The sequence below is a fragment of the Limanda limanda genome, chromosome 23, assembly GCF_963576545.1.
Source record: "Limanda limanda chromosome 23, fLimLim1.1, whole genome shotgun sequence".
NCBI classification, from domain to species: Eukaryota; Metazoa; Chordata; class Actinopteri; order Pleuronectiformes; family Pleuronectidae; genus Limanda; species Limanda limanda.
In genome coordinates, this window is record NC_083658.1 from 3,500,584 (window position 1) to 3,525,504 (window position 24,921).

At 44.4% G+C, this 24,921-nt stretch overlaps 3 protein-coding genes across 4 annotated transcripts in view; 1 reads left to right on the forward strand and 2 right to left on the reverse strand.

Moving 5' to 3' along the window:
- Positions 1 to 1,041: 1,041 nt before the first annotated feature.
- stk24b (serine/threonine kinase 24b (STE20 homolog, yeast)) lies at positions 1,042 to 8,876 on the forward strand. The gene is made up of 11 exons (XM_061067112.1): positions 1,042 to 1,771; positions 3,640 to 3,870; positions 4,189 to 4,245; positions 4,476 to 4,584; positions 4,900 to 5,057; positions 5,244 to 5,429; positions 5,518 to 5,666; positions 5,780 to 5,903; positions 6,086 to 6,154; positions 6,525 to 6,661; positions 6,911 to 8,876. The coding sequence occupies exons 1-11, from the start codon at positions 1,730 to 1,732 to the stop codon at positions 6,948 to 6,950; spliced, it is 1,302 nt and encodes a 433-aa protein (XP_060923095.1). The 5' UTR covers positions 1,042 to 1,729; the 3' UTR covers positions 6,951 to 8,876.
- Positions 8,877 to 9,679: 803 nt separating this feature from the next.
- On the reverse strand, positions 9,680 to 16,085 carry LOC132996637 (solute carrier family 15 member 1-like). The gene is made up of 22 exons (XM_061066953.1): positions 16,062 to 16,085; positions 15,826 to 15,910; positions 15,348 to 15,489; positions 15,022 to 15,141; positions 14,833 to 14,932; positions 14,269 to 14,359; positions 14,098 to 14,178; positions 13,682 to 13,764; positions 13,457 to 13,543; positions 13,173 to 13,262; positions 13,023 to 13,067; positions 12,903 to 12,935; positions 12,721 to 12,809; positions 12,429 to 12,510; positions 12,218 to 12,334; positions 11,996 to 12,133; positions 11,787 to 11,833; positions 11,529 to 11,636; positions 11,324 to 11,438; positions 11,103 to 11,240; positions 10,778 to 10,885; positions 9,680 to 9,922 (listed from the first exon to the last, which is right to left on the reverse strand). The coding sequence occupies exons 2-22, from the start codon at positions 15,830 to 15,832 to the stop codon at positions 9,680 to 9,682; spliced, it is 2,064 nt and encodes a 687-aa protein (XP_060922936.1). The 5' UTR covers positions 15,833 to 15,910; positions 16,062 to 16,085.
- Positions 16,086 to 19,100: 3,015 nt separating this feature from the next.
- Positions 19,101 to 24,921, reverse strand: part of LOC132996635 (dedicator of cytokinesis protein 9-like) — a 32,556-nt gene continuing 26,735 nt past the window's right edge. For both annotated transcript variants that reach the window (XM_061066951.1, XM_061066952.1), the window contains 9 exons: positions 23,984 to 24,090; positions 23,227 to 23,349; positions 22,934 to 23,047; positions 22,242 to 22,388; positions 21,764 to 21,974; positions 21,122 to 21,312; positions 20,940 to 21,040; positions 20,701 to 20,839; positions 19,101 to 20,023 (listed from right to left, as the gene is read on the reverse strand). In XM_061066951.1, coding sequence (XP_060922934.1) covers positions 19,907 to 20,023; positions 20,701 to 20,839; positions 20,940 to 21,040; positions 21,122 to 21,312; positions 21,764 to 21,974; positions 22,242 to 22,388; positions 22,934 to 23,047; positions 23,227 to 23,349; positions 23,984 to 24,090 — 1,250 coding nt within the window. In that variant the 3' untranslated portion in view covers positions 19,101 to 19,906. The remainder of the gene's footprint in view (positions 20,024 to 20,700; positions 20,840 to 20,939; positions 21,041 to 21,121; positions 21,313 to 21,763; positions 21,975 to 22,241; positions 22,389 to 22,933; positions 23,048 to 23,226; positions 23,350 to 23,983; positions 24,091 to 24,921) is intronic.

Genomic DNA, 24,921 nt, shown 5'->3' on the forward strand with positions numbered 1-24,921 from the left:
AGCGTCCCATCATTATTCCAGCGCCGCAGCACGCGATGCTGCACCGGCGTTGGCCCGGAATCAGCCTCTACGTCACACGGTGATGCTGCTGGACAACTTGGTGCTCTGGCGCCCTCTTGTGGTCACGCTGGAGAAACGTCACTCCAAATGGAACTGCACTGCAAACTGGAAAATCTGAAAACATGTAGTTTAGGCTGATACTCCCAGTGTTAGTGTATTAGCTCCATGCATGGACATGCAATAGTATATTGGAGGAATGTTATTGGCTATGAGAGAGAACATGCCGTAGTGCAGGACTGGGAAATCATATTTTTGCTAATATAAATATTGTGATTTTTCTCAACAAATTATATTTTATTGTACATTTAAAACTGAGCTTAACTCAAATAACAGGACATTATGCCTTTACTTTCTGCAGGTCTATACTAGATGTATAATGTGCTGAACTTGTTATATTGCTGTCAATGACAATTATTTATTGATCTGTAGTGAATTGTAATAAAGTTACTGATTACTATTTATTATTTTACACATTCCTATATTCCTACATTTTATACATATTTTGTACTTTATGCAGAAGCTTGGATCGACCTTAATGTTTGAAATGTGCTTTATAAATAAAACTGCCTGATCAAGGTGCATCATGAGTCCAGAGATTTTATGCATCGCTGCATGGGATCCAAGAGGCTTTCATGCAAAATATAACAGTTTCATTTAATAGTTTTATAATATATAGTTTATTAATAACTTTTTGTCACTGACTGGACCAAATCCCCAGCTCACATGTAGCTGTGTTGTTTAGTGTGGCTCTGCAGAAGCAGACACTCACCTGGAGGTATGAAAGCACCTGACTCCACCTGACTCCAGCTCCATCACCTGACTCCACCTGACTCCAGCTCCATCACCTGACTCCAGCTGACTCCAGCTCCATCACCTGACTCCAGCTGACTCCAGCTCCATCACCTGGAGGAGGAGAGGGGTCGGGGTGTTGTTGTTGATCCGGATCCGGATCCGCCCAGCCTGGCGTCACGGGCACCGACAAGATGGCCGAGAGTACGGGACGAAAGTGAGAGGGGGGAAACAACAACACTGGCGGGCGACCCTCGGCGCGGATGCCGGAGCTGTAGCCGGAGACGAGTCGGTGCAAAGTGAAGACTAACCCGCGGAGGGATCGCTGCACCAAGCCTCCGCTCCGTGGCTGACATCTGCGGCATGCAGCCGGATCCAGCTCCCAGTCCGCCCGCTGACAACGTTCGTCAGGTCGGCTAGCCAGCGAGCTAACCATGCTAGTTAGCTGACAAGCCCGTCAGCCAGACAACACGCGTGCAGAAAGGGACAGTTCGGCTCATCGGGACCAAACATCTGTTGTTGGCTCCTCGTTTCTGCAAAGTGGACTCTGCTGCAGCAGCATGTTCCTCCTGAGGTCGGATTCAACCCGCTAGCTAAGGCATAGCATCGGGTAGCAAGCTAACATTGCGGATTTCTCCAGGGTTAGCATTAGCTAGCAGCAGCCCGTTAGCTTGCTCAGCTGTTTTTTGGGGGACGTGGGTTGTTCCGACGCAGGAGAAGGAGCTCCGGTGTGTGTGGAGGACATCTCCTTCACCTGAAAGCACCAGCTCCCTGCGGCTCTGGGTGAACTGGTCCTGGAGGGTTGCTGACATTCAGCGGGACTGTACACAGAGGTGAAGCCGCCGGACGAGGCGCACACCCAGGCAGCAGCAGCAGCACCATGGCCCACTCTCCCGTCCAGGGACACCTGCCCGGGATGCAGGTAAGACGGCTGTGTGTGGGGCTGGTTGTGGAGGTCAGTGTCGGAACAAAATGTCCCCTCCTTCACTCCTGGTTTGCACTGCGCACTTCTCCAAGCTGCAGATGCAGGACATGTTGTCTCTACTCATGGGATCACAACCACTATAATTTGCAATCTAGTGCCACGTCTTGACAAGAGAGGGATGGAGATGCACGGTTCAGATATTTCCTCCATCCCTTGAAGGCAGCAGAGCTCTGCAGATCCCCTGTGGAGAGATTCAGCATCTTTACTTTCATGGTTCTCAGGTAGAAGGAAGTAGAATATATAGAAAAACATGACAATAAGGTGAATTACAAATTGTGCAAAGTGAAGGAAAGAAACTAGATGAAACTCCGGCATCCAGTATCACACTAAACACAAAGAGTGTCAACACAAGAGCATAGGAATAAGTCCAATGGTACAACAGATGTGAGTGTATATTTAAAAAGAAGTAGAATCTATGGTGCACACATGAGCCCTGTTTCTCGCCTAGCATCTTTAGGATGGTGCCTGTAGGGGGTAATTGTGTTGCATAGATAACTAGAGCTGATAACTGCTCCTAATGTAAACTGCTTGGTGCATCACATTGTATTCCCTGGGCCGGCTTGTGGCAGGCTTATCTGGTCTGGAAGTGCAGATGCAGAATCTGGAGAGAACATGCTGGAGCCGACGCAAACTGAGGAAGGCTTCACTCCATTTAGGACATTGTAACGGAGATTACAAGGTCTCTCCACCAAGTACTGAGGTGATCCATCCTGTACTTTTTGCGTAATCCTGCTAACGAGCAGATAAAGAGTGCAGAGGAAAACTAAACATCCTGTGTGGAGGTAACTACAGGACACTGAGGCGAGTGGATTCAAAGCTGTTGCTTGTGAATTCAATGCAAACATTGATTTAATACAGGTCCAACTCCAACAATTCACATTGTAAGTTTGCAGCAGGACTCAGTATTGACCAGAGGCTCTTGTTCCAGTTTCACCCCCCTGCTCCCAACAAAGCATCTCTCTGTTTTATTGAATAACTCATCCCTTTCTCACCTCTTCATCTGCTCTGCACCACACTTTCCTCACAAATCTATTTCAAGGCACTGACACAATCTCCTCTGGTGACACAAGGATCCCTTCTTTTGTAAGAGGGTGTTGTCTGTGAGCTCTAAACAGACGTATCGACCCTCTCCCGGCTCAAAAGAGGTCATAAAAGCAAGTTGTTTTTGTCAGCGACCGCTCTTGTGTTTCCCACATAACGGCCTCTGGAGAGTTAAGTCATTTCACTTCACTTCCTGCAGCGTATGATTAGGTTTTTTCATTCCACGCTCAGATATACACACATGCACTGTGCTACCCCTGAAAAGTTGGAAATACAAATTCAGAGGTCCTGTGTCAGACCGCACAGCACAGGAGAGGAGTCAGTTTTAGGCTGTTGATAGGACATCACAAGACATTAGACATTTAATAGACTAATCAACATACTGGCATATATCTTCAATTTGAATCATGGAAACGGGATGAAATAGGACGATAAACCCCAACGATACAGCTGGATATTGAAGCACTAAAATGTAATTCAGACACATGTTTTGTGTTATTTAAATTCTTTTTTAATCCGCATGTTATTACACTCTTTCCCTTTCATTCTCCTGTGTCGTTTTCTGTACAAAAACACAAGGTGTCGCAATGAGTGAATTAATGTATCCTGTAAGAATGGCCCCCTGCTGGCGTTTCCTATTTACTCCCCGACATTCATTTCCGTTCAAACGTTCCTTTTTATTTCTGTTTCTTTCCTCTTTTTTTTTTTAAACCCCCTCCTTCCCTTTCCTCCCTGCTTTGTTCCCCCATCCCGTTCGCCGCCAGAATACCAAAGCGGACCCGGAGGAGCTGTTCACCAAGCTGGAGCGCATTGGCAAGGGTTCGTTCGGCGAGGTGTTCAAAGGCATCGACAACCGCACGCAGAAAGTGGTGGCCATCAAGGTCATCGACCTGGAGGAGGCCGAGGACGAGATCGAAGACATCCAGCAGGAGATCACCGTGCTGAGCCAGTGCGACAGCCCCTTCGTCACCAAGTACTACGGCTCCTACCTGAAGGTGATCTTTGTTAGTTTACCCCATAGACCAAACCTCCAAGTCATCAGATCTAGTGACACTTTGAAGGATTTCGCTCTTTCTACCCACGCTTCTCCCTGAATAATCCTAAATTAAAAACAGGATTAGCTTCAGATGGCTTTAGACGCCCACCAAGCCCCCCCCCCCGCTGACATCATAACCTGCATCCTGGCTCTTGACACCTCGCAATAAGCCAGTAACCCCCGTTAATGAACGAGCTGCGAATGCACCAGAGCCCTTAATGACGGCCTTGCGCTCATCACAGCTCATTCTCTTCTGTCTCTGTCTCTTCTGTACCAGGACTCTAAGTTATGGATCATTATGGAGTATCTAGGAGGAGGCTCAGCATTAGACTTGGTAAGTGATTCACAGAGCCACTCTTGCTCTGAGCTCTGTTCTTCTTTCCTACTCATGTAAACTGGTTTAGTGACGCATCACAAAACGTCTAACAAGGCCCAAAATACTTCTAACTTTCTTGTTCCTATTTTATTGTAAATCTTTGGGCCTCTTGTTTTGAGTCTGAACAAAAGTTATTATCTTTGGCCTTAGTTGACAGCAGCAGCTCACCATTTTTGTTTGTCCTGAAGATGGAGCCCGGAGCCTTGGACGAGACCCAAATCGCCACCATCCTGAGGGAGATCCTGAAGGGCCTGGAGTATCTGCACTCGGAGAAGAAAATCCACCGGGATATCAAAGGTAGCCGACGGACAGAGAGTGCTGCTGTTAGAGGACACAGGTTTCAGCTGACTAAATGGCATCACACCAATATCACATAACACGTTAATGGCATTGAAGTCCACTCAGGGCTCCATTCATTGTGTAGCTTGTGTGTCAGTGGGGAGTTGAGGCGAGCACTAAAAGGCTTTTGACAGTTGTTTCCCTGTTTATTAAATAAATTGGCGATGCAGATAATTGGCTTTGACAGAAGTGACTGAAGACGTAGGGAAGCTTCTCGCTCAGTGTGTAGTCTGAGTCGAATCACACCGTCTGTCCTTCCTCCCCCCCCCGCAGCCGCCAATGTGCTGCTGTCCGAGCAAGGGGAGGTGAAGCTGGCAGACTTCGGCGTGGCCGGCCAGCTCACCGACACCCAGATCAAACGCAACACCTTCGTCGGCACGCCCTTCTGGATGGCACCCGAGGTCATCAAGCAGTCGGCCTACGATTTTAAGGTACGTTCAAAGCCACTGATGTTTATCCGTACCCTACACTTCAATACAGCTTCTCCAGAGTTCTCGAGCTCCTAGAACAGAGAAGTATGGAAACACTGCTCGACCCATGAAAGAGGATCTCTGCTGGGAGTCCAGGGAAGAAAATGAAGTAGTAAAATTGTCTCAGTGTCTCCCTTTGCATTCCAGGCTGACATCTGGTCTCTGGGCATCACGGCCATCGAGCTGGCGAAAGGCGAGCCGCCGCACTCCGAGCTCCATCCCATGAAGGTTTTATTCCTCATCCCAAAGAACAACCCGCCGACACTGGAGGGAAACTACAGCAAACCGCTCAAGGAGTTTATAGAGGCCTGTCTCAATAAAGAGCCCAGTTTTGTAAGTGTTTCCTTTGCAGATGTGACTATTTACTCTGCTCAGACTTTCAGGCTCTTTTTTCCCTGACTCGTTTTCTTCTCTTCCACAGAGACCAACTGCCAAAGAGCTGTTGAAGCATAAGCTGATTGTTCGCCATGCGAAGAAGACCTCGTACCTGACTGAGCTGGTGGACAAGTACAAGAGGTGGAAGGCAGAGCAGTCTCGAACCGCAGAGTCCAGTTCTGATGAGTCTGACTCGTAAGTTGCTGTTTTCAGAATCCTAATCGATTCCTCTGTCGTTCTTACGGGTCGTTGTCTGCGTTTTATTGCACTCCACTTAGTGCTTTCCTGTTTGGTATCTGTCCAATCAGAGAGCAGGATGGCCAGGCGTCGGGAGGGAACGACTTTGGCAGTGATGACTGGATCTTCACCATCCGAGAGAAGAACCCCAAGAAGCTGCAGAATGGGGAGGGCCAGTCGGGGGCCGCAGATCAGGTGAGACCAATGGTTGTCTCCCGTCCGAGGTGGACAGTAGAAAGGGACAAACCTGTGTCTTGTTGTTTGCGTCAAACATTTCAGCAAAAGCCGTCCTCGTTTCCCCCCCCACCCCCCAAGGTGAAGCTGTGTTACTCCCACTCCCTCTCTCCTGATCTCACATCTCTCTGTTTGGTCCGCAGACGAAAGACATTCCAAAGAGGCCTTATTCACAGAGCCTGGCCACAGTCATCGCTCCTGCATTAGCTGAGGTAAGGAGCTACATGTGGATAACAAACAACTGGGCTTGCCACAGATTAGTCTTGTTTACACTCATGACTTCTCTGGGTCGGAAAGACTCAGAGTGGAGTTTTCCGAGGGTGTAGTCTGTGCCTGAACCGACTTGAGGCTGCTTATCTTTTTGGGTTAGTTTGAGTAGTTAAAACTGGGTCGACGGACCGCAGGGGGTCCTTGAAAGTCCACAGGCTCAGAACAATATGTAAATGGTTTCATTCCCCAACACTGAACTAATTCATGGGTGACTGGTCTGATTAGAGGCTGTATTTCCTTTTCTCTCTTACACTGGTTACTGAACCTTTTCCATGAAATACATGATCCAATCTACCTTCTCCCCGCTCTCAGCTGAAGGCGAGACAGGAGCAGGTGAACGGGAACCCCATGGTCCTGGACGAGCTGAGGGAGGCCATCCTGCTGGCTGAGGAGTCCTACCCCAGCATCTCGGACTCCCTGGTGGCCCACATGGTCCACAGGCTGCAGAGGTAACAGTTCCACTCTGACCCAGTTCAGACCTGGTATATAAACATCCGTTTGAGGGCTAAAGTGATGCCTGACTTGTCCAATAACAATAACGCCAGGTCACCATCTGTCCTGCATCCTTTGGCCTCTTTTAGCTCTCGATTGAAACTCTGATATTCATCTGATTTCCTAAAACAGATCTAGCATTTCTTTAGTTTGAGTTGCAGACGGAATTTACTAATCTCTGCCATTCCTGTCTCGTCTTCCTGCAGTTTCTCTACAAGCAGAACGTCCTCCTCCTCCTCCCCATAGTGATTCGCTCTCTGCTACCCGCCCTGCTCTCCCAGGCCCACCCCCCCCAACACCACAGCCAGTTCAGAGGGTTTATAGTCAGGGGTCAACGCATTCAAAACCAGTTGACCATGTTTGAACTCCCGGGTGTGGGGAGGGGGCCACCAACCCCAGCCTGTAAAAAAAAAAATGACTGAACTCTGAAGCGGAAGATACTTTGGAGAGCTTCTTTTTGCCTCTTAAGAGAGGGGGGGGCAGCAGAACCCCCCTCGTGGATTTGGCTGTGACTCAAAGGTCGGCTCAACCCGCCGGGAAAAACGACAACAGCCAAGTCGGACTCTGGGCTCTGGACTCAGAGTTTGCTCAGCAAGGAGCCGAAGATCTCCCCCCAAAACCCCAAGACGAGACTGGAGTCCCCTTCTGAATGCAGGCGTCATATCCCCAGAACCTCTGAAAGCATGCTTGATGAACCTGCAGGGATATCAGTGTGCAAGCTGCGTGTGTGCGTCTGCGAGTGTGCGTGCGTGCATGTGTGCTCTTGCGTATGTAAGACTCCCTGTTTAGGCAAATTGCAGCATTCTTAATGAAACCTCAGGTAAAGTGCTTTAAGTGGACTTTGTCCTCCGAGGCAATGCGAGGAGGAGGATGGGGGAGGGAGGGTGTCGCCATGCTGTACATGATTACAAGTCGTCATTGCGGGAAATGAATCACTGTGTACAAAATGGTCATGCACATTTTGTTGATATTGATAATGTTTAAAAGTAGATATTTAAAGATTTCAAGAGTTACTCCGACGGAACAGAAAATGCCTTGCCTTTATAAAATACACACACACACACATCTATGTTCTGGCATTTCATCACACACTTTTTATTTACTCGTCGGTGAGTGAGACTCAGTTCAGTATTCATCAGTGTTTTCTCTCGGGTGTGGCCGAGCTCCGATCTCTCATTTCAATCACCTGCTGAATCATTGAACTAACTCTGATACTAGGCTGATTTTGTTTAGAGGCAGAAACTTTTCCTTAGTTTTTGTAGTCAGGGAGGGGAGCTCCTTCCTGTGCTGATGTTTAGACAATTTAAGTCAGTTTTTAAATTGTTTAGGACAAGAGTGAAGGTCGACCTGTCAGCAGCGTCTCTTAATAACACAGGAACCACTGTGGTTCGAAAGGTGATATCATGTGAAGTATTATTTTTCCGTTAAATTACTTGCAAAGCTAAAGTGAGGGCTGAGGACCGTCGCCGGCAATCACATCATGACACTCGCTCATGGCCAAACTAAACCGTATATCAGGACACGCCAAGCTGCAGAAACCAACGCCATCCAGATCCCCTCGCGCCAGACGTGCGTGCTCTGACTTCCACGCCATGCTATAGAAGTGCCATGTCCTCGTTTACGCTTTCACCAGTTGTAGTATGATTTGCACCTTTGTTTTTTTCTCTCCTAAGTTTCAGATCAGTTTTTTTTGCACTTTGAAAGTGTGTCGAGTATTTAAAGAAAAACTGTAAGAGGAGGAAAAAAGAACCACAAAACGAAAAAAGTTGCTAATAGCCATGTTTTACTATACATGTTTACTTAAGAGTTCCAGAATTTTACTACTGTGCTAACGCAGCAATAATGTTGAGGAGTTGCATCAAGACGCACTTGTCAACACAGGGATTGAAAGAAATTAAGAAATATCTGATATTTTTATAACTGCAAAGAGTTAAGTATGGAAATATGGAATGCTTTATGGATATGGGCAAAAAATATCTATACCTTACAGAAAAACATATGCTACGGAAATAACTACAAAAATGTGTACATTTGGTCTCCTTTATCATAGCTGACAGTTTATAGTACTGTATATAATCTTTGCTTGTGTCATTTGAGAATTCCCAAGTTAAATGTAAGCTCCTTGTAAGCTTTCAAAGTGACATGAGAAATAAAGATCTAATGGTAACAGAACTTGCACGTTTTTCATTTTCTTCTAACTTCACGAGGACATTTTAGTTTTTTAGAGATTTCAGGTACTTGATGGAGACATTCATTATTGTTATGGCGGATTATTACGGATTATTACGCCGCCCCTGTGAGCGTGACACATTAATGACTCGCATTCCCATGAGCCTCGGCTGCACTTTTACTGCCAGTCGTCAAATGTTGTCATTAAAACACAAACAATGCGTGTGTGATATTGTTCACATAATTACAAAAGGGTTTGTACAAGGAAAAGGAAATTTATTTGAAATTAAGCCATTACATAGTTTTTACAAAACTACTGCTGATATAAATATTTACCAACAACACAAGTACGGGTGTTTTTCTCCTTAAGGGGACGACAGACATTTCAGACTTAGATTTTAACCTGAAGCATGTGATAAGGTCATGCATACAAAATAGTGACAGTATCTTACAATACATACAACACACTGTGCTGGGAAATAAATACAAATGTTGGAATGGTTTCACATTAAGATGCTAAACAAAAGGAAATAATCTTAAAAAGTAATTTACAACAGCAAGATGGAAAATTAATAATCAGTAGTGAGCCAGGGATTTTAATTGTTTGAGTAAGGTCTTTAAACGATTGGGAGATAATAGTGTTTGCCGTGATCCTTCACTAATAGTGTCCAGCAAGAGCTTCCCCATCGAAGCCCTGTTTGTGTGCTCTTCACATTTTCTGCACCATTTCCCTCAGGTCATCCATTCATTTATGCCAAAATGGCCAAAGAGGTGCAGGCACTCTCAGGCACGAAAGGGAGGCGGCTTCACATCTTGGACTGTCGGCTTTCCTCCTCGTCCGAGCTGGAGTCAGAGGAGCTGTCGCGGGGCTTGATCTTGTCCTTACTGGCCATTTCCACCGAGTTCTTCCGCTTCTTCTCATCGGGATCGAGCTCGGCAAACTGGGCCTCTATCACGGTCGGGTCGGTGTAGGTGTAGAAGTAGGCCATGATGGAGAAGACAACGCAAACGACCAGCAGCAGAGAGGCGAAGAGGATGTACTCAGCCCACTAGTGACCACAAAGACACACACAGCGTCAAAGTTGATCTCAGCTCAGGACATTTTTGGAGAACTGCACTTGAGGAGAGATATTTGAGAAGATTCTAATATTTGTCCATCAAAAATTAAGCCTGGAGTGGATTTCATTCAAAGACAAAAAAATGTAATTCCTATGTTTTCGAGCGCTCCCCAGCACATAATGAGAACCTGAGAAAGATGCATCTGTTTAATATGAAGGGGAACTTGTGTTTCTGCTCCCCAGCACTGGTGCATGGATTTCTACAGGACTACACTTCAGGGAGCTAAGACTATTAGAGAAAGAGTTGGGATTAGAGGTTTGGGTCAAAGCTACACTACACAAATCTGGAAAATATTTAAAAAATAGGTTACAAAATCTTACATTAAGGGATTAAGTTAATTTACACATGAACATTTGAATGGAAAGCTACATTATTAATGGATTTGAGCATTAAATTAGCACTTTTTTATTGTTGTTGCATTCATATAATATGAGCTATTTATCAGACTCAAGTTATATGGCTGTGAGAATGGGGTAGGAACTGCTTTTTGGACACATGAGGGCAGCAGAGAGTTTGGACAATAGTGGTAATTACATTAATTATATGAAGGAAGACCTTGAGATGAATGTTTTGATTGTGTCCCAGCAGGTTTACAATGAACATTAAAGACATGTTGTCATTCCACTGCAACTGTTTGGGTAAATACTTGAGTCACAACCGGAACTGTATCTTCTTATTCAATCAAACGCTTTTACATCCAGTTTCATGCACAAATTATATGCATGAACTTGCCCAGGGTCAGTGAGGAGAATACACGTCTACTGTTAGAAATACAATCTGCCCACCTTCTCTGGGAGTTTTATAAGCTCTGCGACAAGGAGCACAATGATGTTCCCGACAGCCACAGTCAACAGCCATCCAGCCTGCAGCACGGACTTCATGTTGCTCGGGGCCTGCAGAGCAAAACCACATTAGGACCGAATGTTACAGAAAACGAAAGACACACATCTCTTTAAAACTATATTTAAATAAATTCAATTAAATAAATTTATATAAATATAAAGATATTTAAACTTTAATATCCGACATACGACGGAGAGTTAGAGTCATAGAAAGAGAAGAGCGAAGCTGCCTGGTCCGTGTCAGATACATGATGAAATCAGCCTCTACCTGTGAGTAGGAGAACTCCAAGCCAGTGACAGAGAACACCACCTCTCCCACAGTGATGAGGAAATACTGAGGAATCTGCCAGGCCATGTGGATGGTGTTGGGACTGATGGTCATCACTGATCGGATGTTATCTGCACACTTCAGGACAGACAGAAATCCAGATGAGCCCCATCAGTGAAAAAGTGACATATACTGTGACTCAAGGTGTTTTCACCACCTACGTTTGGCCCCATTGTGAACGTGGGAAGGATCATCAGAGTGTACGAGCTGCCAAAGCCCAGTTCTTGACTGTAGGTGCACTCCCCTCCAGTCTCATTCTTGATCTTGAACTCAGCACTGACACCAGAAGAAAAACACCATTCAGGGCAAACATCCTCTAAAGTACTGCATGGGACGTATATGTATATAATGAAACATCAGTCTTACTTTCCCTGTCTCACGTTGAGGTATATTGACATGTCGTTAGGGGGGATGGCCTTGAAGTCCAGGTCACCCATTGTGACATTCAGAGCGGAGCTGAAGCCGTTCAGGAATCTGAGGGAAGGAGAAGTCAGTGCACAGGTGAGAAAACAACACTTTAGAAACAATATAACAAATCAAAATGTAATAGAACAAAAAAGTACTCGTGTCCTCTCAGGCCTTCTACACAAATGCTCACAAGCTTCGTAACAATGTGAAACTTGCCTGATGGCGTTAGCTCCTTGTTGCGGCTTTTCTATGATGTCGACGAACTGCAAATACAAAAAGATACTTTAGATACTGTCCACATCTTTTCATATAATCAGTGGAGAAAGGAATCAACAGGATCAACACAATTAAAGTCCAACTGAAATCACATTTAGTCAAGTATGCTGATCAAGTTTCAACCCTGTACATTGGCCAGGTATACTCACAGGTGCAGCAGTCTGTAGAGCCCCATCCTGGAAGATGACGACAGTATTTCGAGAGCCATCCTTAAAATTAACAAAGTAGGAGTTGTTGGGCAGGACCAGCTCGAACGGCTCATTGAAGGTCAGGAAATCCTCACGCGCCTGTGGGAAAAAAAACCTTATTCAACGTCAATCCGTCTCAGAGCAAAGCCACTAAGTCTTAATGAGTCTGAATTGTTGGTGTACCGTGTACGCCTCCAGGGTAAAGTCGTGGGTTCCTGTCTTGATGGGCAGCGGCATGTCCACCATGTTGATGAACTTGGCTTGGCTCTCAGTGCCTGATGGGAACTTGGGCAGGGTTTGCTGTAGGAGAGGAACAGGGGGGTTGTTTGTGTGAGTTGTGTTTCACGAGGTGCAGGCTGTTAAAAGCTGATTCTCATGTGTGTGTTGTGCTCACGTCGATCTGTATCTGGACCAGACCAGCGGCCACGAACGCCAGAGCGGCGAAGACCATCCCGACAGTCATCCTCTTTAACGGACTGCACACACACACACACACACACACATTTGATTTCATAATCAAACACATCAGGACACAAAAAAACAATACACCACAAAAAAACTGTATACTAGTATCTCAAGGATTTATATCACTTTATTTTGTTTTTCTCAACTATCAAAGACTCTGGTTCTAATCTGGTGTGCGATAAATATACAAGTTCATCGTCAACTGTTAAAATCAAACTCACGTGAAGTTTAAATTGCACTTGGCAATCAGTGGGTAGAGCAAACTGTCCACGACTGGCACCAGAATCAGGATCAGGATGGGGTTGACAGTCTGGTGAGAAGAAAGTGAGTTGCTCCTTTAAAGCTCACGCCGTCAGCGTGTGGACACCAGGACAAGTCAAACGGGACAAACGCTTTGTCTTACCTGCATCTGATCGGGCTGGATGATGAGGACTCCCTGTTGAAGAGGAGAAGAAGAACTTTAAATTAGGCTTTATTGAACAAATAAATTGTGATTTTGTAAAAAAAAATGCAGGAAACCTACAAAGTCCCCGTCCATGGTGGTCGCCTGGAGCGTCCATCTCGAGCCCTGAGGAGGAGAAACAGCTTTTATCTTAACCGTTTTCACACATGAACTCTAGAGCATGCAAGAGGTGTTTCTGTGTATCCTAATCAGTAGAAAATCCGTAGATACCTGCTGGTCAAATAGAGCCCAGAACATGGGCAGTGGGATGTAGAGGAACAGCACCTTCAGCACCATCTTCACCTGAGCGATCAGGAGTTTCTGGACAAAAACAGAGAAGATATCTGTTTGAGTGTGTGTGTGTCTGTGTCTGTGTGTGTGTCTGTGTGTGTGTGTCTGTGTGTCTGTGTGTCTGTGTGTGTGTGTGTGTGTGTGTGTGTGTGTGTGTGTGTTGTGTGTGTGTGTGTGTGTGTGTGTGTGTGTGTGCGTGCGTGCGTGCGTGCTGCTGCACTCACCGTGTATTTCTCGTCTGCCCAGTCCATCCAGTGTTCTCTCTTCGGGTACTGAGAGGAGCGATGCCTGTAGCGGTTCTTGATGGCAAACTACAGGAAGCAGAAAGGACATTTTAAGCCTCTGACTGAAATGTGAACTGCAACTGAGACTGTGAACAGATGTGACGTCCAAAGGTTTGATTTGAAACCATGTAAAATCTATTCTCATGCTTTGAATACATCACTTACCCCGATGCATTTGCAGACTTTCACCATGATGTTGCCTTGAGGGGCCGTCTTATTGTACATGCCACTTCCAACAATGAACACAACTGCAGACACACACACATATTACACATATGTGAACATTAAGGTCTTTGTCAAAGGCAAATATTATTGTTAATTGATTGTCAATTGATTGCTGTTTAAAATACAGGATGGTTAATGAAGGTGAAGGAGAAGGTTTCATTTGAAGAATTGTGAATAAGGTCTTTTACGTTTTAGTGGAAAAACAACATGAGACAATTCATTGCGGTCAGAAACTAGTGTTGTTTTCATTTGTCTTCTTTGTCTGCAGGGGACGTTTAATGAATCCTTCCTCATTACAAGTAGCACTGATCTGCAGGTAACAACCAACAGCTCAAAAATAAATGGAAGGTTCTTACTGAGAGCGACGACCATGAGAGCGGCGGGGACACCGAAGGCCAGCGGGTAACACGCTTGGGGAACGACCCCACATTCCTGAGCTGGAAACCACACAAAGACATTAACACACGTTTGCTTCAAAGTCCACATTTGTGTTAATCCCATGTTTCATGGTCCGATGCCACGCTCACCTCTGAGGATGGGGGTGATGACGGTGGACAGCAGACTGCCGGCGTTGATGGACAGGTAGAAGATGGAGAAGAAGGTGCCTCTCTGCTTCTCCTGTTGGACACAGCAAGTCAAAAGATTCTTGGATCCACTTTTCTAACCTGATAAAACCTTTAAGCAACATTTCAGCAGTATCTTTAATATTAAGAGATAATCTCTGTCCCCAGCCTTGAGCAGTGTAATAAAGTCTGTTGGGACATGTACCGGCACTTCGGTTAATAAACAACCAGCTGGAACAAAACAGATACAAGAAGTGCTGACGAGAGGACGAGAGATAGCTGAGCGACGTGTCTGTTTAATTGCACACTCAGAAAGGGAGAGATAATGCTTGTGTGCAGCCTGGGGTGTGTGCACGCGTGCATGTACATGAGGGACAGGGTGGGGTCTATGTGTTTGAGAGAAAAATGAAGGATTTTTATAGTAAAGATTCTGGATTTCATATTCACATCTCGTCATTAATATTATATTAATGTATTTACGGAGAAACGTGGTGTTCCTGTGATTTGTTCCCTTTACTCTCTGTGTACCTGATGGTCTTCAAACTGGTCTCCACCAAACGCAGCGACGCAGGGTTTGATTCCTCCTGTTCCCAGGGCGATGAGGATCAAACCCACCATGGACAGACCTCTGAGGGGGACAACAGCACAGACACAGTGTCAGTACGTGTTTGTGAGTGTTGATCCACCGCACTGCTGTTCTGAGCGGGCTCAACTCACACGTGGAGGGGCAAGTTGTCGGGCTTGCCGTCCTTGTTGGCATCTGTGAGATCATTGATGGCACTTATAGCCATGATGATTTGTCCCAAGGTGTAAACGATGGACAGGTAGATGATCGTCCTGTGCAGAGGGAGGACGAGGAGGAGGGAGGAGGCGTTGAACATCAGATTCAGAAAGATAAGATACACAAGGGTCAAAAATCCAAGGATCAAACTTAACAGCTGAGCCACAGGTTTGAATGTATTTAACATGTGCAGCACGGCACCATGTGTTCTGCACGGTTTTATAAGCACAGTGCAATCCTGCCTGCAGCCTTTGGAACTCACTTGAACTTGCCGAGCCACGAGTCGGCCACGATGGCCCCCAGGATGGGCGTCAGGTAGCACAGGGCCACAAAGGTGTGGTAGATGGTGGTGGAAAAGTCATCGTCCCACTGCAGGAAGTACTTGAAGTACAACACGAGCACGGCTGCAGGACAGCGAGGGAGGAGGAGGAGGGATGGAGCGAAGTTAGCAGTTAGATTTGTTGTAATATTGCTGCCATTTGGCACACGGAGGAAGGACCGATGCCTCACACATCTGTACAGTGCATGAATGAAAATATTATATAATATAAAGTAGTTAATAGACTCAAAGTAAAAGTTAAGCACACCTTTTTGAGTTTAGCAAAGTAACAATACCTGTAGGATTAGACTTAATTACAATACTTGATTAAATCTACTTTCCACCAATAGGTGCAGGTGAGGCAAAGGAAAATAAAACACCCTCTAGAAATATGAATAAAGATCCAGAACAGCCGACTCACCTCGCATGCCATAGTAGGAGAAGCGTTCGCAAAACTCATTGACCACGATGAAGAAGATGCTTATTGGGTAGCCACAGACGGCGGCCTGTAAGGACAGGAAACAAGCCATTATCAATGAGAAGCTTTTTATACTTTAACCAACCACTTGATGGTGGAATTTCCATCCTTCCAGTCTTGTTTGATATCAAACAGTAAAGAATACATATTACAAACAGTACAGTAAAGGTTGGACTTACAGTTTTGGGCCTGGTCCTTTTCTTCTCCTCACCACTTTCTGCAGAAATTAGATGTTGGAAATCATAAAAATACAGATTGTCTTGGGTGACATATACAATGTTATTATAACTATAATTGCCAAATACACTGGTTAGGTATATACGTTTTCCATGTTTTGCTGAAATATAAGCACATAGACACTGTGAAAAAGGAACAAATAAATATGTGGGAAATAAATTAAGAATGTTCCTCAAGTAGTTCCAGTGTGAAAAGTGTCCCAGTCACAAGGTCCCTGTCCAGACTCACCTGCCATGGCTGCACTGTGTTCCTACTGGTTCCTTCTCCAACAGTATCCTTCAACAAAGAGAGGCAGACCAGTGATCTCAGTCCAGACCAGCGACACTAAGACGGAGCTGAGGCCTGAGCGGCTTCTTATGTGACCTCCCATCAAACTCCTGCAACGCCCACTGATGCTGGACTCCACACAGTAGAGTCGCCTGCACCTCCCAACATGCATGTGTGTGTGTGTGTGTGTGTGTGTGAAATGACTTTATGGCAGTGGGACCTCAGTGAAAGGGTCTTGACTCACAGATAAAGAGGATTCGTCAGGTAAACTGCTGAAGCTGCAGTCTTCATAGTTTTGCTATGAACTGGAAGGAAACTTCCTTAATAAAACATTAAGTGTGTGATTGCAATATAATTGTATTTGAGTAGTCTCAAATTATGGCCTGCATCGGAACTTTTTAAAATCTTTTACTGCTTTTACTTTTATTAGCTTTTGTGCAACTCTTCTTTTTATTGTTCCTGATCAATCACATTTTTGCAATTGTTTCTGTATCTGCTTTGTCATTAACCGCAGCCAGTTTTTAAAGGTGCTTTATAAATAGTTGTTATCATGTACATGCTATGCAGACTTTTTCATTGTACACCTGCACTGACATAATATCAGATAAGCACTCACAAGTTAATCGTCACGTTCTATTTTTATATGCCCTTGTCTTTATATTACATTCTCACTCATTTCTCCCTTTTATTGATGTGCATATTTCCCTGAAGTGTAGGTAATTACGGATTATCTAATCTCACTATCATTGCACTGTCATAGTCATAAAGCATCTGATCTGCAGTGGTGGGAAGTAACAAAGTACAAATACTTCATGACTGTACTTAAGTAGATTTTTCACATATCTGTTCTTTACTTGAGTATTTATTTTCCTGACGACTTTTCACTTTTACTCACTACATTTGAGCACAAATATCTGTACTTTCTACTTCTTACATTCTCAAAACTGGTTTGTTACTTTGTTACTGGTTAGCAGCGTACAACACAAAACATACAACACGGCCAATTATATAAGCAAACGCAAAAACAACTTTCAGCCAACACAACCAAAAATAAACAATGTGTCGTGGACTACTGCATATTCACGCACACAATTCTGTTTTTTTAATGGACCTCGGGTAATCAGGCCCAGTTTTCCACTCACTATAATGGCAATATAATTTTTGCAAAGATTTTATATATCTATATATTGCCAATTCCAATCCTTAGTCGCCCTTTGTGCTGACTCAACACAACTTAGAAGCTGTTGAGTCTTTATATATGTATCGTACAAACTGGCTAATGTGTACAACTTCAAGCAGGGTTGTGTCTTCACTTTGCCGTCCCTACAGGCAAGAGACCCTACAGGTGTATTGTCACCCTGCTGGAAACAAATGCAAACACAACCGCAGGCCCATTCAGTGAAGAGAGTCTAATGATAAATAAATAGGCTTACATGTAGATGCGTGTACAAGCTGGCGGGGAGGTATACAGGCAGGTAAATATCCAGGCAGGGAAAGAAAAATGACAAATCAAAGAAAAGTGCCACATCAGGTGAAGACATGGAGAAGGGCAGGTCTGGGGATATGAAAGAGAACACATGGCCATGGAGAAGTCGGGCTGGTTATTACTTATTTTTTTCAGGCCAAAGGCAAACGCAAAAGAGAAACTATCTTATTTTGTGTGCCTAGTTTTCCTTTGCTGAGTTATCATAAGGGGCATTGTGTATCACTCCTGCTACTGATGAAAGGTCCATGTTTAGTGATATTTACAGACTTTATTAGTGGTTATTCTTTGGTCTATAAGTGTCCTTAGGTAGACTCAAGAGGCACTTGTTTATTCTATTGTGTTGATTCTTTGTTTTCTCTAGAAGTTCAGATCGATTGTCCAATACTATTTTAAACTCAGCATCTCGGGTTCAAAATTTGTAAAATTATACATTATATATATAGTGTTGTTATAATTTTTCAGTCAGTTGAACTAAATCCTGAAGAGAACAATTTTGGGTTGTTTTGTGTCTGTATAGGCCTACTATAAAAGGACTTAGCATTTTAAATTTTGGTACTTGTACTTTTACTTTTGATACTTAAGTACATTTCAACACAAGATACTTTTGATACTTAAGCACATTTAATATGAGCTACTCTAAGACTTTTACTCAAGTCATTTTCTGACGGGTGACTTTTACCGGAGTCACTTTCAAGTAAGATATCTGTACTTTTACTCAAGTATGGCTTTCAAGTACTTTATAAATAAACACTGGCCTGTCGTTTCAACCAACTAATCAGATCAAATTTAAAACAATTCTACAAATGAATACATTGCAATGTAAATTATTTCCAGTGTGTGTGTGTGTGTGTGTGTGTGTGTGTGTGTGTGTGTGTGTGTGTGTGTGTGTGTGTTTTGGGATTAGCTGGTCTTTTACACGACAGTGGCGATTTCACAGCAGTCAGCAGCCTCCTGATTTCACTCGTGTTTCTTTCGGTGAAGCTCTGCAGGTTCACTGGCATCACTCACTGCAACACAGAGCTGCAACACTTTCACTCAGGAGACAGAGTTCAGAGAAGAACATGCAACGATACTGATTCAATTCAATTCATCGAGAGAGCCCAGGAAACAGCAGGAAAATGTGTGGAAAAATCACAGTGAAATACTCAACAGTGAACATATAAAATCAAGGCAAGGACAAAGGTATTATTACAGATTTGATTTATTCATAAGTCTTAAAGGTATTTACATGAGCAGTCATTAAGTAAAAATGTTTTTTAATTTCATCTCACAGATAATAAAAGGCATCTACATGACAGACAAAGAAACAAAGGGGCAGATCACAAAGTGCCATCCTTTATCTTGCATTGTCTTTTTTCATAATGTCTTTGGCAAGAGGGGTTTTCTGTGCAGTAGGTTGCCTAAGTAACAATAGAAAATATTGCACACGCCTTTTCTTTCTTTACAGAAAATAGGTTAAAACATTGTGGTTCACTTGGCTTCAGACGGTTCTTATACGCGTCCATTGGCCTAAAATAGAGCGAATAATTATTTAAATTGTTGTTGGTGGAAGAAGAGAGAGAAATGCATCTGCTGTAACGGCGCCTCGATGGAGAGGAACAGGAAATGTAAAAGTTCTGTGCATGACTTGAAGAATGTATGTGTTGTTACAGCAGCGGCATTTATTCCTAATAAAAAAACTCCTGTGGAAAAACACTGCAGATAAAACGGGAACCGTGCTGTAAAAACAGATAAGGTTCAGAGATTGAAATGCAGATGAGGCTCCTCGTGTTTGTTGGAACGTCCTGTGGGTGCGGTTGAAACACTTATGACGATATAACGCCATCAGTCACGGTGCTGGATGCATGTTTGCCAATTCGCCATCTTACACACGATTCAACAAACAGGCTTAAATGTGGCTCCGTAGTCTCCATAGGAAACAAGAAGAACGGGCCCATTGATATCAACACCACAGCATCATGGTTGTTTTTTCCTCTCTACTTGCACGTCATGAGGAGTGAAGGCCGCACAAGACCGGAGGGAGACGCACGCCAATCAGAGCGCGGTGGTGGAGCCGTGAGCGTTGGCGCTGGTTGGCGTGCCACTGATGGCGTTGAAGATGCCCATAGAGTCAGACAGAGCGCTCCTTGTACCGTCCTCCACCGGGTTGATCTAGAAGAAACGGTCAGAAAGGACGATTCGCAAAGATGCTGACTTTATCCTGACAGATGCACACATGCATGCAGAGACCGGAGGAACGTTAGTAGAGGGAGGGTTGTTCCGCCAAGGAGGCGATGTGTGACGTCTCTTTTTTGCTTGTTTGTTCGTTGGTTGGATTCTACACAAGAACCACTAAACAAATTTCCATGAAATCCTGATTTTCCAGAGAATATTTCATGGATTTGGATAAGTTTAAAAAAGACTGTTGGACCTCCCCCTTCCTTTTGAAATGACTTACAAAAATAAGAGGTATTGAAAAATCACAAAGATGGCGTATTTTTTTACTTTTGGAAACCGGAGTAGGTTGAAAGTACAAATGAAGTTCAAATGAGTAAAATAAAGCGTTACCATCCGATCTTCTCGGGCCAGCACAAAGAGAGCAGGAGATAAGAGACGTGGTTAGTGAACGGGCAGCAGACGTAGAGGTAGCTTTTAACAGTTAGTCGAAAAAGGTACTGAAGCTACAAAACTTGAAACAATGAGGAATGTGCAGACAACAGTTATAACAGTTGAAGAACAGATTGGAAAACAAATCTGGGCATATAAAAGTAAATATTACACATGTCAAATACAAAGAGATCAGAAAACAGTATTATGACACAGGATCTGAATGACGTGCACACATCTACCTGCTCGTGCATGATGTTGGACAGCTCCCTGGCCAGGTCCCTGTAGTTGGCCTTCATCTCGTCCTGATACTCCTGCTGGTCCTCTTTGATCAGCCGCTCGTTCACCCCCAGCGCCTGACCGCAGGCGTCCACAAACTGCCTGAGGACGGATCCACAAGGATTTCAGTGGCGCTGTTAAATCATCTCGAGAGGGAAGAGAAGTAGTTTTATATATTCAAAGGATTCGGACAAACCAGTACCTGAAAACCTCTTTGAGCTGTTTGACCTTGTTGTCAGGATATTTCTTGGCACTGCTGTCGTCCAGGAAGGCTCTGGCGTAGGCAAGAGGACCAGCGTTGACCTGGAAGACAGTATTCATAAATCATATAACAAATACACTGATGTCCCCTAAGTAGTGATGCAGTGGCCTTGGTATTTGTACCTGAACGCTGATGCTGCCCTGCAGTTTGAGCTGCAGCCGGATCATGTCCACCTCCGAGGCTGAGCACAGCAGGCGCAGCTCGGCCACCTTGGCGCTCATCTCGTCGATGGCCACCTCGATGGGGCTCATGTCGGTCTGGTGCTGGTACATGACCGCTATGCGCTTCTTCACATAAGGGAAACAGTGGGTGGCTGGGGAGAAAGATCATGATGTCAGAGGTCAACCTGCAGGTCCCAGCTTGGATCCTGAGACATATACAGTAAACATCTCAAATGTGTGTTTGGTTTAGTCTTAATTATTCTTAATAGAATATTATCTATGTTCCACATGTAAACAGTCCCTGAGTGAGTGGGCCTGGATACAGCCAAGACATTATCAGTCAGAGTGATTATTAACAAGGTAAGATAAGGCCCTGAACTTTGGAAGAAAGCAGACAGTCCAGCAATAAACCTCCCGTGGCCTTTTGTGATTAACGTTAAGGGTTGTTGACACTGAGCCGAGGCACCTGAGACCATGTTGTCATCAACAATAACAAGTGGAAACGAGGAAGTTGTTCTGTGCTTCCTGTCACTGCTGCAGTGATGAGGCTGATTGGAAAAGCTTGTTTTGGTTCTTCCTCCACATTAATGATGCTTGACCTACTGGTGAGAACCGTCCGCCGTTTACACTGCTCCTCCACTCCGCCCTGCTTCTTGCCCGACACGGTGAACGGCGTCTCGAACACGAAGCGCCGGATGTTGTGGCTCTTCTCGAAGTCCGTCTTTCTGTCCTCGAGCTCCTTGTCGTCCAGGTGGGGTGTGACGTGGGTCACCTGGATATAGGCGTACTTGGAGTCTAGGTCCTTTGGGTTCACCTGTGGGTGGAAAAACCGTAGACTGAATATAAAGATGGAGGATGAGTCTCCACATCCTCCCTCTATCCAAACATTAAGTTTAGAGTAAATGAAAGATTTAACACAATGCATGTAAGACAGTGTATTGCAATCAAAAGTGTTTCAGTCAGTCAGGCCCTTTTCTTTCCTGCACAATAAAACTTACCTAAACACGTTCTCCATTGCATAACTGCCAGGGACAGACATTTATCGTTCCAGCTACATAAACACACAGAAACCTGATCCCACCTTGCCGGAGTCCTGAATGATCTTGACGTTCTCCTGTCCAAACTTGTCAGAGTAGAGCTTCAGGAGCCTCTGGGAGATCTCAGACAGCGGAGTGAACTTCGGCTCCTTGTAGATGTATTCCTTTCCATCCTCGTCCTCAAAGAAGCCCTGCAGGAGAGAATCAGGGCAGAGTCAAACTTTGAAAAACAGCCTTCAATTCTGCCATATAATTGAAAAATGATTATCCACAGGGGAAAAAACAATTGAAGGTGTTTTCAAACTGTGGTTCATTGCATTTGATAATGGCAACTAATCCAAGAAAGAAGAAAACAGAAGAACTTGAAGATGCATAGCCTGCGATTAGTTGAGAAAAGACCCCACAGTACAACAAAGATGGAGGAGACATGCAAATCTCATTTGTTCCCAGCTGGACTCACACAGACTTTAAAAAATAAAGAGGAATTGCAGCTAAACCGGCTTCTGTTTCCCTACGAATATAAAACTACTTCTATTCACTACTTAAGGTATCATCCCTCAAACAAACACACCAGACCAACACTCAGTTTAGTCTCTACACACTTACCGCAGCCTTGGAAGGAGAGCAGGAGAAAAGAGAAATCGCTGTTATTAGTTCATACATGCAAAAGATATGATCCTCATTTAATTAAGAGTTTTAATGAATAAGCTTCACTCGGAGTAACTTGGTCCTTTACCTGTCCAAAGAAGGCCACTCTGAAGTATGTTCCCAGCAGTCTCTTGCCAGTATGCATCACCTCCATCACTTTGGTGTAGGCACGGTGGAGGGTGTCGTACAGATGTGTCAGTTTCTGTCCCACACAAAAAAAGAAAAACAGCAGAGATCGATTGATATTAACTTTAATACCTTTGAAAAAAACAATTTGGCAGAACTTCAAAGTTGTGGATGGGCTGTTATTTGTCCTTCGGGGTCCAGGGTCACTTTAAAACCATTTTAAACATAGAGCCTGACATATTTATTGGGAGTAACCTCGAAGTCTCTGCGCTGTTCATAGATAGGAATGATGAGCCTGTAGACATCAGCGATGAGCTCGTAGCGCTCCGCCTTCCAGAGGCCATCAGCACACTCCTCCAGCAGCTCCATCAGCACCTCCTGAACAAACAGACACACACACACACTGATGCCAACGTCAATAAAGTTCCCCTCCGGCTGCAGCTCCAGCTCAGAACATTTAACTGATGCAAAGAGGGAGCTTTCTGCTCGTTCTTATTTGTCTTGAAGGTTAAAGGGTCACTGCAGAGACAGCAGACGTGGGAGGAAATGGATTCATCATCGCCTTTCTTTTTATTGGCAGATGACACTGGGTCCATCTCGTAAAGAGAAAAGCTTCTAACAGTGGATAAAAACCCTTTTCATTGCCTACAGATCGGTTGACCAACTCATAAAATCTTAAGTTCCCCACGCATCACTCTCTATTTTACTGTTAAGCAAGCCTCTGCCCCTGCTGGAGTATCCATGAGCAAGAAAACCTCTAAGAGGGCTGACCCTGAGCTTTTTCAGATTCCCGGAGCTCAGTGGATTAATCCAGAACAACACACGTACCAAGCTCCGGGTCAAAGTCGACTGTATTTTCGTTTGAATGCTCCAAGAGCAATTGATACTTCACAGAGATAAGAGCTGCTGCAGGTCTTCGGTGACACGTGATGCTACAGAGGAAACTCCTAAACACCGAGGGAGTGGCAGTGAGGCAGAGCACGTCGAAGAAGATGACGTTAGAAGGTCTCACCTCGTTGAAGTGAACATCCTGCATCCCCACATCCTCCATCATGGCCGCCTCCTCGTCGATGTTGGGGGTGATGACTCGGAAAGAAGAGCATCCCTGTCTGAACATTCCTAACAGAAAGGTACAGACAAACAAAGTGTTAGACTCCAGCTATATTTACTAACCCACCTACTTAAAACATTATCTTGCATAAAAATCCACAGTTAGACAAGACAAGATGCCACAAAGCTGTGTTCTAAAGGGAACATCTGAGGGGAGTTCGGTCGCTCTTAAATACCCACCTGACAAACACTAACCTACCACATTGTGTAACAGATCTGAACACGCTTAGCTGTCTGCTACGTGAAGAAACAACAAGAGCTGGGATCTTATCTAGAAAATGCACCGTTGGAGTGTTTTGAAGTCGTGAATGCGCAGGTGACCCTTGGACAGGTGCTCAGGTGCTCAGGTGCAAGATGACAGGTCACGTCCCAGTGTGTGCATGTGTAGGTGTGTTTCAAAACGTGTTTATTTTTACTAGTCAAGGAATTAAGAAGTTTTAGAAGAAGAAACATTTTTAGGACATCCCTCACCTGAACATGTAAATCATCTCATATGTTTAGCAAACTAAGTATTTTTACGGGTGCCCATCTTTTACCAGTGACTCTTTTACATTACATTACATTACATTTCATTTAGCTGACGCTTTTATCCAAAGCGACTTACAATAAGTGCATTCAACCCTGAGGGTACAAACCAAGAACAACAAGAATCAAGACAGTAAAATTTCTTCGAATTAAAGCAAAACTACAAAGTGCTTAAAGTAAGTTACATCTTAGTGCTACCAAAGTGTTAGTTTCAAAAGTGTTTTTTTTAATTTTTATTTTTTTTATTTTTTTTTTTTATTCAAGGTACAGTCGGAAGAGGTGTGTTTTTAGTTTTCGGCGAAAGATGTGTAAACT